The sequence below is a fragment of the Myotis daubentonii genome, chromosome 16 (genome assembly GCF_963259705.1).
Source record: "Myotis daubentonii chromosome 16, mMyoDau2.1, whole genome shotgun sequence".
Classification (NCBI taxonomy): domain Eukaryota; kingdom Metazoa; phylum Chordata; class Mammalia; order Chiroptera; family Vespertilionidae; genus Myotis; species Myotis daubentonii.
The window spans coordinates 41,240,732-41,253,569 of NC_081855.1; the positions used below are offsets into that span (position 1 = coordinate 41,240,732).

At 46.8% G+C, this 12,838-nt stretch overlaps 1 protein-coding gene across 7 annotated transcripts in view; it reads right to left on the reverse strand.

Moving 5' to 3' along the window:
• Window positions 1-9,010, reverse strand: part of WIPI1 (WD repeat domain, phosphoinositide interacting 1) — a 27,657-nt gene extending 18,647 nt beyond the window's left edge. For 2 of the 7 annotated variants that reach the window (XM_059670098.1, XM_059670095.1), the window contains exons 1-3: window positions 8,822-9,010; window positions 3,688-3,770; window positions 2,271-2,440 (exon numbers count right to left, since the gene is read on the reverse strand). In XM_059670098.1, coding sequence (XP_059526081.1) covers window positions 2,271-2,440; window positions 3,688-3,770; window positions 8,822-8,901 — 333 coding nt within the window. In that variant the 5' untranslated portion in view covers window positions 8,902-9,010. Of the gene's footprint in view, window positions 1-2,270; window positions 2,441-3,687; window positions 3,771-6,817; window positions 6,934-8,662; window positions 8,686-8,821 lie in introns of those variants that run through there. The other 5 variants (XM_059670094.1, XM_059670100.1, XM_059670099.1 and 2 more) reach the window with 5 other exon arrangements.
• Window positions 9,011-12,838: the final 3,828 nt, after the last annotated feature.

Genomic DNA, 12,838 nt, shown 5'->3' on the forward strand with positions numbered 1-12,838 from the left:
TTCAGGTCGCCCCCGTGTTGGCTGCAGACAAGAATGAAGCGGGAGGGGAGCAGATCGAGAACACACAGAGGCCAAGAGGAGGCGCTCTGCCCTCAGTTCAAGTGACAGCACGCTTCCAGGACGGGCAGAGCCTGGAACCGGCTTCCTTTAACAGCCAGTTTTCAGCTCATTCTGTCACTCCAACTCTCGTCAACTTCTCTAGGCTTTATAATTTAATAACCCCTTTTAGCAATTAAAAATATTTATAGCATCTGCTCTCGAGCACCACGGACTTAGACTCAGCGTCCGAGCCTGGATGCAGATGCTGCATCTGTTCTAGGGCCCTTGGCATCCAGACGGAGGTGGAGAACAGGTGGCAAAGAACCATACACGCTCGCATATTGAAATGCATCTGGGTGACCGCCTGCATTCTTTTGAACGCATCTCCTCAACTCAGTGCCGGGGGAATCACATCTACTAAATGTGAAAAATATCACAATTACTAGACATTCTTCCTTTCTATCTGAGGGAGCTGCCGCCGCCACCTGGCAGGGAGGGGCTGCAGGAGTTGCCTAAACCAGAAGTTGTTAAGGCCCAAACCTGAACGTTTTAAGAAAAGCAAACCCCAAACGCTTCCCAGACCTGTTCCAAAGCACCTTCTTAGGAGCAGAAATGTTGGACCTGGGTTCACTTTAGCTTGGCCATGATAAGCCAGGTAGGTCCAGGTGCATTAATGTCCTTTGGAAGGTGGGGGCGGAGAGCCTTAGAGTTCATGAGTGTTACGCTGAGTGGGGTGACATCTAAAGGTCAACAGACGGGGTCGGACACTTGAATAATCCTCCCTTGTCCCATTCGCTAATGAAAATGTCAGAGAGCAAGTAAGAGAGAAGTTATATAAAGACATGCCATAGACACTATTCGAGAATTCTGATCTTAACAGGACATTTGCCTAAACAACCTTACGGAGACAGTCAGTTACCGAAAAAGGATCGTTAATGGTCCCACACTGGCTACTCCTACGTGCAAAGGAAAAAACAAGACAGTTCGACAACAACGTTGAATGTGCTCCCAACAGACTTCAGAACGAGCACTTGAGCCAAGCATTATGCTGAAAACTAAAAGCCTTCAGGCTGAAAACGCTCAAACTGCCTTTTTCTCTCTTGCTAAGAACCCGGGTTTATTTTCTTTTTTACTCGGACTCCTCTTTGCGTAAAAAAAAAAAAAAAAAAAATCCCCGTATCCTATTTCTCAGGCTGTTCTCTGCTTTTATGCGGGCTTAAGTGGAGAGTCAGTGAAAATATTTGATCAACTCAAAGAAATAATCTCTTCCTTACCATAAACTTCAGAAAGCACTGTGTCTCATTTGTTTAAAAAAGTTAATCAGCACTTCGTGGTTTAGGTGCAAAGACAGGAGAGAACGTTGTCCCCGGCGCATGCCAGGACCTCCACCCTCCTGGGACTGTTTGCCTGAATGGACAGAGCTGCCGCTCATGCAGAGAATGTCTCTGTTTGCTTATGGACAAGGCGGTCAGGAAACAGACATTTGTGGGAGATTTTCCTACCGGGCAGTCACTATCCTTTCTACCAGGTCTCACAGCAGTGAACAAAAACAGATACAGCCCCTGCCCTGCTCCTAGGACTTAGAATGTAATAATTCAACGGAAACTCTGCTAATACCTCAGCCACTTATTTAACAAGAACGGATATATTTCAAGAGAAGGTGCTGCATAGTTGAGATAAGAATATTCCTTCCTTCAACAAAGAAAACACTACAAGAAAAATCTTCAAGGGTTAGCTGGGCGGAAGAGACGTGGAAGCCCGAGGACCTGGCCCACTGGGCAGTTTTACTGACTGGCTTCAGAACCACCCAGGAGGACCACACACTATTCTCAGAAGCTTCCTCCGAGAGGCGTGACCGCCAGTCTGCAGCGAATGCCACCTTCGGGGACCCAAACCAGAGAGGCGTCCCTCTGTGTTGAAGGTGCCCTTGCAACGGCTCAGGGTTCCAGAGCCAGGGGTCCGGCCAGCCTGCACTCAGGGGAGGGCTCACCTCGCCAGTGGCCACGTCGGAAAAAAACAAGAGGCAGGAGGACCAGGGAGGACCCGCCACTGAGACAAGCGCATGGAGTAGACTCTCTACAGGAGCCTCATAAATCGAGGCCTGAGGATGAAAATGCCCTGTAGAATCTGATGCTTGTTCTAGAGGCATTCCTCTTGAACGATAGCCATCTTTCTCCTCTGTCCCAACCAGCAGAAGCCTTGCAATCTGGAGGGATCTTCCCCCCACTTACCTGTCGGTTCAGCCTTATGGACAAGATGTTGCTGGAGTAGCTGTAATTGCAGATCTCCGTGCCTTTCTTAAAGTGGTAGACGTTCATTTGCCGCGGCTTTGTGTGACTGACCACCACCACCAGGCTGCTGGAGAAGAGGCGCTCCACGATGTAGACATCCGGGATTTCATCTGGGAGGGAAAGCAGCCGAGGTTACCCGCGTTCCGGCCTCGGCCAGTCAGCCAGCGTCCTTTAGGTCCTGCTGACTGGGCACCCTCCATTAGAATGCATTTGCAATGATCAGTGCCCCCCACCCCCACCCCAGGAAGCTTTAGCCAATTCCAAATGGAACAGTTCCAAAGCCCTTTCACATATCTAAAGAAGATGCTAGTGACCAGAAACAAAGTCAGAATTTCCAGAGCTCCTCCAGGGCCCTGGGGCGCCACTGTTTGCTCTGTGAAACCTAATGAGGGGTCTGGGCCGTCTCAGCTACCCTTTCCTCATTCAGAGGTTTCAAAGAAGTGGCTGCTTTGTCAGGAGCCTCTGCCTTCAGAATTCCTGTCCCTGTTGCTACGAGGGGGACCACCATGGGGGGCAGTGGCATAGAAAAACCTGTACTCCCTCCCCATCCCACTATGCTCCCTGACCATTTCTGGAATCCCTTTCCTGCTGAAAACCATCTGGACATCAGTGTTATGACCAGGGAAGTACCTCCGTACTCGGGAAGAAGGTATGTTAGTGAGCCCCCCAAAAATACTCTTTTCCTATGCATGCCTTTCCTGATCTTGGGCAAGTCCCGTAGGGAGCAACCCAGGACAGGTACAGAGCAAGTTATCCGTGAAAATGGCATAATAAAAATAACATCTCACAAATAAATTAGGAGCCCAATATTAGTTACCAAACCACTTTCTTTCCAGGAAATCCAAAGATTATATTCTTCACTATATAAGAGAGTCACATTTCTAAGCTGAATTTTTTTTTTACTATTTACTAGAAGTACACCAGCATCTTCAATATGGACTATGTACATGGGGTTGTATTGCTTTATCAGCAAAGGACATACTTCCATGACTGAAAACATTACCAACATTCTACAGTGCCAACATAATGGGGGGAAATCCCAACTCATCTTTTGCTATGACAACTATAAGAACTGATGAAGGTGCATATATGTATATGAAAAATTGTCAACAGTATGGTTCCAAACAAGGGATTTCTTAATATAAAATGTTATCTAAGCTACTGCTACATCTCACTAAGTGCTTCGCTATGGTTTTGGTTTTAAAGCAGGCGAAGACATTGATTTATATTTAATCTGAGAAATACTGCCTCAAGTTTGATGGGTGAGGGAGAGAAAGGCAGACAGCTCAGGAGTAGCACGGATTAAAGTCCAGAGGGAGGATTTGGCGTCCCTGAGACCTCACACGCACACACTTACTGCTGCCATGGACTTGGTCCAGTTGCTCCACAGAACTCAACGAAAACAGCTTATAACCGGCTTTGGTTCCAATTGCTAGGGATCTGTGGGAGATAAGGAGAGCCTGGGAATGACAACAGCTACTGAATCCCAACCACAGACTTGAAGACAGATACCCCTTTTCCCTCTCACCTCATGGAGATAGATAAACAAACATCTTCAGGTGCTTCAATATTGGTGTTTTTTTTTAATGCTTTAATGACATTTTCCTCTCTTTTTTTAAAAAAACACACGTTTTTATTGATTTCAGAGAGAGGAAGGAAGAGGGAAAGAGAGAAACATCAATGACAAGAGAGAATCATCGATCAGCTGCCTCCTGCATGCCCACACTGGGGATTGAATCCAAAATCCCAGCATGTGCCCTGACTGGGAATTGAAATGTGATCTCCTGGTTCATAGGCCAACGCTCAACCACTGAGCCACACTGGCCAGGTGCTATGTGGTAACTTTCTAACTGGTGAGGCACACCTTGTCAGATGGAGAGGCATGGTAGAGGGATGAGGTTAAAGACAACTACTCTCATGGCTAAGAGACATGAAACTTCATGGGCTCAACCATCAAATGAAATGTCGAACTACCCAGAGACCATGCTTTCCCAGCTGAGCAGAAATAGGGGCAATGGGCTGTTTAAGACTATTCACCATAGTACTACCCCCAACGCAATTAGGGGTCATCTGGTTGTTGGAGAGGTACTTTATCAAGAGGTGTGTCGTTTTTTATTCCCTTGATTTTTTTTTTTTTTTGCTTAAAAAGGAAATACATGTTCCTAGTAGGCATAGTAGGTCATTAGTAGGCAAAATTTAATAGATGCTTCCTTGAAACATTCCCACTTTATACCAGTGGCTCTCATCCCTGGATGGACATTAAACTCACTTGGGAAATTAAAAAAAAATATTGATCACTGTCCACCTCTGCTCCCCGGATATGCTCTACAAAGTAACAAAACAAAAACGCTTATCTGGAACAAGGTCAGCTAAAAAAAATCTTGTTTTTAAATTTTTCACTTCTCAACCCGTAGATAAAGACAGAGTGTGAAGCCAGGTTGCCTTGGCCTCAGGATGAAGGCAAAGGAGCCTGTTTTGTTCAGCAGCTGGGAATCCCCATCCAGCTCTCGCCTGCTTTGCCCTGAAGACTTGAGTGAGGAAGCGAATCTGACACACAAGATGCACAGAATAAGCACTTCCCTGAGCACTTCCATCCCGGGAAAGTGGGGTCTGAGCTGAAAGGGACCTTAACATGGGCCTCTGTGGACCTCAAACTCAGTCCAACTTCCTCATTTAAAACAAACAGATGAGCCTGGCTGGTGTGGCTCAGCGGTTGAGCATCAACCCGGGAACCAAAAGGTCACCGGTTGGATTCCTGGCCAGGGCACATGCCCGGGGTTGTGGGCTCGATCCCCAGTGGGGGGCATGCAGGAGGCAGCCGATCAGTGGTTCTCTCTCATCCTTGATGTTTCTATCTCTCTACCTCTCCCTTCCTCTCTCTCTAAAAATCAATAAAAATACATTATTAAAAAAACAAGAAACAAATGAAAAGGTGAGATTCGCTCTTCACAGAGCAGCCTATACTAAAATAAGCAGCTTACTGCTACAAGCCAGGTGGCCACGGCTCTTGTTTCACTCGCCTAAAAAAGAGAAGGTCACATGATTTTCTCTGGAATACTTTTTTTCCTACCCAAACATTTGTTCTTCCCTGGGACACATGGATGTGTGACTGGAGTCAACGTGTAATCAGCGAGGTCAGGGCTTCTGTTCCTTAGCCCTCCAACCTGCCCTGTGGCTAAAATGATGTGTTGGACCTTTGCTTCGGAGAATTAGTAGGTCTGGCATCTGTAACCACAGCCTCAGTGACGACAGACAGCTACTGGGAAGGCAAGCCAGCAGCATCTTAAACCTTCAAAATATACTCTGTGGTGTTTAGTGTTTTAAATTTTTTCACATAAACTTTTTCACATACAGATAGACACATTTAGCTGTAAACAGAGGCTTCTAAAGTTTTCAAATAACAAAAAAAAATGTAACTAGAGTCTTATAATATTAACCAAAAGATCTGGCAATTTAAAATAATTTTTAAACATACGCCCTGCTCCTGGAACAGAAGAATCCTATATAATAAAAGGCTAATATGCAAATCACCCAAACGACTGAACGACTGTTGCTATAACACACACTGACCACCAGGGGACAGACACTCAACACAGGAGCTGCCCCCTGGTGGTCAGTGCACTCCCACAGGGGGAGCGCTGCTCAGCCAGAAGCCAGGCTGATGGCTGGCAAGTGCAGCAGCGGTAGTGGGAGCCTCTCCGGCCACTGCAGCAGCGCTAAGGTGTCCGACTGCCGGCTTAGCAGGCCTAAGCCATCAGTCAGACATCCCCCAAGGGCTCCCAAACTGCAAGAGGGCACAGGCCAGGCTGAGGAACACCGGGCCTCTAGTTTTATATATGAGAAAACGGCAGGGTGGTCACTATTTATGTTGTAAATGATTAATCAATGGCTCCAAACATCTCTGAATCAAAGAATTCAGACGAAAACCTTATTTTATCCATAAAGCCTTTTTATCAAAAAATTCTCATCTCCTCTCATGGGCATACAGTTTGGGACACATAGGTCTCTCCAATCAAATGAAAATATGCACCCAAAGTGTCCAGCACAGGGCCACTTTGAGTGAAGGAGAGCCATCTTCACCCACCTTCCCCAGAAATATTAGATCTCAAACTCAGACTACCGAGAAAAGACACACTGATAACCCTAAATGTGCTCGGTAAGGGCCTCGACTCATTTTAAAATTCAATGTCACACCCTCTGTGGCTCAAGACAACTGACTGTGACAAAAACTTTTATTTATAGTGAGACAGAGCTGCCCAGCAGAGCCTTCATCCAAGAAAACAGAACTGACAGTAGGGACTAAGGAAATTAACTTTCCAAGCACCCTGCAGTTTTGAAAATAGCATTCGTATCCAACTGCTATGAAAGCCTGGACTTAACTAGAATAAAAATTAACATGACCTGCCCTAGCCGGTTTGGCTCAGTGGATAGAGTGTCAGCCTGCAGACCGAAGGGTCCCAGGTTCAATTCTAGTCAAGGGCATTTACCTCGGTTGCAGGCTCTTCCCTGGTCCAGGCCCTGGTCAGGGCTCATGCAGGAGGCCATCAATCCATGTGTTTCTCTCACATCAATATTTCTCTCTGTCTTTCCCTCTCTCTCTAAAAATCAGTGGGAAAATATCCTCGGGTGAGGATTTAAAAAAAAAAAAAGATTAACACTACTTTAATAGAATCTAGCCCATGTGGCTCAGTTGATTGAGTGTTGTCCCAGGCACCCAGAGGTCAAGAGGTCCCCAGTTTCATTCCAGGTCAGGGCACACGCGAGGGTTTCAGGCTCCATCCCAGTAAGAGGCAGCCAAAATCGATGTTTCTTTCTCTCCCTCTCCTTTCCTCTTTCTCGAAAATCAATTTCTGAAAACATTTAAAAAATAAAAAATAATCTAATAAACAATGCTATAAAGCAGAAATTAGAACATTTGCAATAAGCAAAATAACTCCTCTCCTTAAACTGTGTTCACTTAGGAAGGAAAACACCCAGGCATTTCAACAACCATCCCCTCTTGCAAAATGTTTCTTACAAAACATCACAATTTTATCTAGACTATCCTTTCTGTAAATTGTGAGTCTCAACCATGAGTGATCCCTAAAAATAATTCAGGGAGTCACAAATGGCTTTTAAAAAGGAAACAGAAAATACCAGCGGGGATTTCCCATAAGAAAGGTAAACACCATTCTGTGATTCACTTTTCAGTGCTGTTATTTGTATATGGGTATTGGGTGATGTTGTAATATCTATTTCTTATTGTGGGTTGTGGTCAAAGAGAGCTTCAAAGTCACACATCTGACCAAGCTGCCCAGCAACCAGATGACGGGATCACACATACAGTGTTTTGAACAAAGGCAGACTGTTTGGCATAGGATGCTTTTAAACAGAAAAGACAAAGGGAATGGAAGCCGGAGTTGCTTATGGTACATGACGGCCTTAATTACACCACGGAAGGTTCAATATTAGCACAGCCCAGTCGCAGGCCAAAAGCACAAGCCTGAAGGCTGACTCCAAACAAGAACACAACAGAAACTGGTACAGCAGGAAGTGGGGAGCCGGGGAGAGGTCATCCCTGCCCGATGCGCTGGGGCCACATTCCAAAGAGGTTATTCCATATGGTCCCCGGGGCTGGCATCTAACAACTCCATGGAGAGCGGGGAGGAAAAGGACGCCTGCTTGCAAGGGACCGAGTCCTCCGGGTGCCTGAAACACACCGTTCAGCAAATCCCAGCTCTCTGGCCAAAGTCCAAACGTGAACATCCAGGTGACACCGGAAAAATCCACTCAACAAAGCAACAGGGTGGAGCTCGTGCTCCTCGGAGAGCGCAGCCTGGGTTCGAGAAAGGGCTGGTGGACGCGGACAGGGCGCCCCGGCCTCGCCGAGCGGCTGTGTGGGAGCCGCGAGCGGACCGGGAGGTTTCTGACAGGCAGAGGGGGCCGGCCAGACGCCCGCGCCGGGGCTGGGACGGGGCCGGCCTGGCCGCGGGGATAGGCTGCCTCTTTGTCCGAGGCCCTGCCCAGATGCCACGTTGAGATGCTCAAGGACAAATGGGAAAGTTTTCCCTGGACTCCCATCTTCCTGGGCCCCGCTACCACGCCTAGGGTCAACTTGCAGCCTGCCCCTCCCCTCCCATCTCCTTTGTTTTGGTCTCTGCCACTCCTTCCCCAGACCCCCACTCGGGTCACGACCCCACCCCCATTCCTTCGCTTTCTTCGGCTCTGCTCCCCTGGCTAACTCTCCCCTTTCACCCTCGGCCAGCCCCTCCTGGCTCTCCGCCCGAGCCAGGGTTTGGGGGGCCCGCCCCAGCCCCCTGCTGGGGGAGGCGGCAGGGAGAGGAGGTGGCTACCTAGACCCGAACCAGTCGGGGACAGCCGCCGGCCGTCCCGCCGCCGGCCTCTCGGGGCGTAGGCCCGCGCCTCTATTGCTACAAGTTGCAGACAGGACAACACCCCTGGTCGCGACTTTCGGTCCCCCGCTTCCCGGCCAGGCAGGCTCCGCGGCTTACGTGCAGTCCTGGTTGAAAGAGAAGCAGCTGAGCGCTGCTTCGACCCCGCCCGCGGGGCCGTCCGCGGCCTCGGCCTCCATCGGGGGCTCGGCCCGGGGCAGCTGCAATTCCGAGCCGGCGACGGCCACCTCAGCAGCCCGCTGGCGCCGGCTCTGCGGGCCGGGTCGCCAGCCCCCTCTCCGCCCTGGCCCCGCCCCGTCCCGCTTCGCCCCGCCCCTCCCGCCAGTGCCGCCGAACATTGCCACTAAGAGGGCGGGGTCCAAACGTCAGGCCTCTATTGGCCACGAGCCCATGCTGCCGCTCATCTTTGACCAATTGGAGGCGGCGGTGGGCGGACCTGCCTTGCTGGAGGTCCGCCCCCAACTCCGTGACGTGGCTCGCCATTGGGCGAAGGCGCCCGATGCCGAGGCTGCAGGCCACGTGGTAGTGTTTTCATCGCCAGAGCGGCTGACCGGCCGGGAGAAAGAAAGAACAAATGCAGCTGGGGCCCGACCTGCTGGCCCCAGGCCGGCATCTGCGTCGCGGCTGCCGCGAAGGGGACAGCGGACGCTGTCGTTCCTACCCCACCCAGTCCCCGGCATGTGTAACTCTTGGTCTATTAAATTTACAGAGATTAGTAGAGAGCGTGAGACGCCAAAGCCCCACCCTTTTGTCGAGTCTCCAAGCTGCTTTGAAAAAAAAGTTTCTAAAATGAGGATGCTAAGGCCAGACAGATAAGTTATCTTACCATTGCACTGCCGTTGAGAATTACTACATGCCACGCACTGCATTAATGTCTATTATCTCGTTGAATTCTTATAAAACGTTGTGAGGAAAGTATAATTATGTCCATTTTAAAGAAGCGGCAACTGAAGCTCGGGGCTGCATAACAATCTGTCCGAAGTAATACAATAAATGTTATGGGGTGTTTTTAAATTTAAGGTGTGTAGTATTCTGATTTGACACATTTATATATTGTAACATGATTGCCATGTAGAATGTGGGTTTGTCTGATTTCAAGATCCAAGCACCAAACGGCTCTACTAGACAGTATTTGACAAAACCTATTTGATTTTTGTAGCCGAAAAAAAATCAAAGAAAATATGTATAGGATGATATATTTTATGAAAGGTATGAAGTTGTGAATGCACAATTCAAAACTCATGTAATTCGAGATGACAAAGGGTCTCTGTTCCCAAGGTAAAAACATGCTGCCATGTAGAAATACCAGCACAGTTTATGAATCATTCCCTCTATCAGCTCTGCTAGCTTTAGATTTATTTAATTCCTGAGAAATTTTAATTCATGCTTTTCAAATTTTGAGATGAAATAGTATTTCAATTATTGTTGTCACAGCATTTCAAATTGGTATGATTCAAATGTATCCGTTTTGAAAGTTGGACATAAAATGGATGAGAGAAGAGGACTATTTCACTTAAGCTTTTCCGGTTGGATTTCCGGTTTGGGTTTTCTGAAATGCAAATATAGCAGTTTCTTCTCTCAATTGATGTAAAAATAGTTTGTCTCATAGGTTCACAATGTGTGTGATTGCTCTTTGGTTGATTGTGTGGTGTTTGTATAAGCATCCTGAGTGGAAAGAGCTGCTGCTTGGCTGCCTTAATTGCATCATCTTTATAGCCTCTCAGATCAAAGGTGTGTTCCCTCTCCCTCCCCACTCAGGCAAAAGCTTCAGTCCTTTCTATTCTATTTAGAAAACCAAGTGTCTGGCATGCTAGGTGCTAGGTGCTAGGTTGCTGGGAGAATTGCATGAGGTGCCGAACAGGTTTTTAAAAGTGGAAGTTGTTATTACGAAGAGTTTGGACTTTATGGAATAGAATTGGGAGCTGGTGTTAGTGTTTGAGCAGGACTGTTTCATGATAAAAGCAGTGTTTTAGTCAGATAAATTCAGCCAGGGTGTGCAAAAACAGATTAGAGGGGGTAGGGGAAGCCTAAACTAATGTGATATTCTTATTCTGGGAGTGAAGGTATGTGAGATACTACTAGGCTATTGGATGGCGGCAAGGTCAGATAGGTTAGGACAAACTCGAGACATTTTTTAATTGAAATATAGTGAACATGTAACGTTGTATAAATTTAAGGTGTGTAACGTTGATTTGACACATTTATATACTGTAACATGATTGCCATGTAATGATAATAAGCACCGCTACATCAAGAGATATTTTGAGGTAGTGCTGTCCAATAGAAAGACAATGTGAGCCACTGATGTGAACCTCGTATGTAATTTTAAGTTTTGTAGAAGCCACATAAAAAGGGCAAAAAGAAATGGGCAAGTACATTTTAATATTTTTAATTTAACCCAAGATGTCAAAAATACCACCTTAATAGGTAATCAATGTAAAATGATTCATCAGCTACTTTAAATGTTGAGGATGAGGATGAGGATGATGATGATTGCATAAGTATTTAAAACCCAGCGTGTCTTCTTCACTTACAGCATATCTCAGTTCACGCTAGCTAGACTTTAAGCTAGTATGGGAGTGGAATGCCACAGGGCCTGGTGACAGATGGGGAAGGGGCGTGGCAGGCAAGAGTGGGGAAGGGTTAAAGCTGACGCTGTGGTTAGGAAAGGGGCAGCCCGTTGTGCTGCTTTCAGATATTTGGGCAGGTATTTAGGAAGAGGCATTTCATTTCAGATGTGTTGAGGTAGCAGAACTGAATGATCATTGGAACTGAGGTTCGGGCCTGGAGAGGTAGTTATGGAAGAAAACGGGTCATCTTAGTCCCACACTTCCTGTGAATGATCCCCCTTGTACGTTTCCTACTGGGATCATGATCCACCATCCACCCAAGTGGAAATAACATCTCAGAACTGCCTCATCTGGTTTGGTTTGGTTTTTAATATTTTTATTGATTTTTTTTAGAGAGAGAGAGGAAGGGAGAGAGAGAGAGAAATATCAATGATGAGAGAGAATCATTGATTGGCTGCCTCCTGCACGCCCCCAACTGGGGATCGAGCTCACAGCCATATGCCCTGAACTGGGATCTAACCCAGGACCCTTCAGTCTGCAGGCTGATGCTCTATCCACTGAGCCACACCAGCTAGGGCCTCATCTGGTTTTATTTTTTCCCCCAAGACAATTCAGAAATCTATATTTTTACATAAATGTATATTTATATTAATCTATATTTATATTAATCTATATTTATACAAATCTATGTTTATTTTTTATAAAACTATTGTTTTATGTAAAAATTTAAAATGTTGACAACTGATTCTTATTTTTAAAAAGCCATCATGTGGACCAAACTAAATACATCAGCCGGCTGGATGTGGTTTGTGGAAGGCCAAAGAGGGTGACCTCCGTTAAAGGCGTAAGCAGTCTCTTTGAGGGGCTCCACCCTCAAACAAAAATTCCCAGATGTCCACTCATATAAAAAGCCAAGGGAAAGGCTACAACTAAATTCAGAGGTGCTGAATGCATTTAATGTCAGGCTCAGTTTTTGGTCTTTAAATCCTAGGCCTAATTCTAGGTCCCGTGGGCGTGGAAACTCCTAATTTGAATGTTGGATTTACAGCATCCTAATCCTTCCACATTGCTGGAACAGAAATTTCACTGCTAAATAGCAGGAGCAAAAGATATTGGGGGGAGGACGTGAACACAACACTTTACAGGAAAAGTCTGCAATGGGCATACGTCTTTTTCTCCTTTTTCCAAATGAGAATTTGGAATTTCTATTTTTTCCCCCAGACAAAATGTCCATTATTCCTAGAGAAATAGCAAGTCAGCAAAATCTTGGGGGAATAAAGCTGGGCTGTGGGACTCAAACCTCCTGGGGGATACAAAAGTGCCAGAGGCCCCCAATTCAGCTCAGGGGGAGGCGTCCTATTTACAGAACAAAAATGCCGATTGGGGCATGCGCGGGGCATTACCAGGGGAAGTTGGGAAGGAGACATCCTGCCTGACGCAACCCTCATGTCACCCAGTATGGTTGCCCATCACACCCAACCGCCTGTAATTAGAGTAACTACTAGGTGAGCAAATAGCACTCCAGTCCTCATCTTCTTTTTATAAA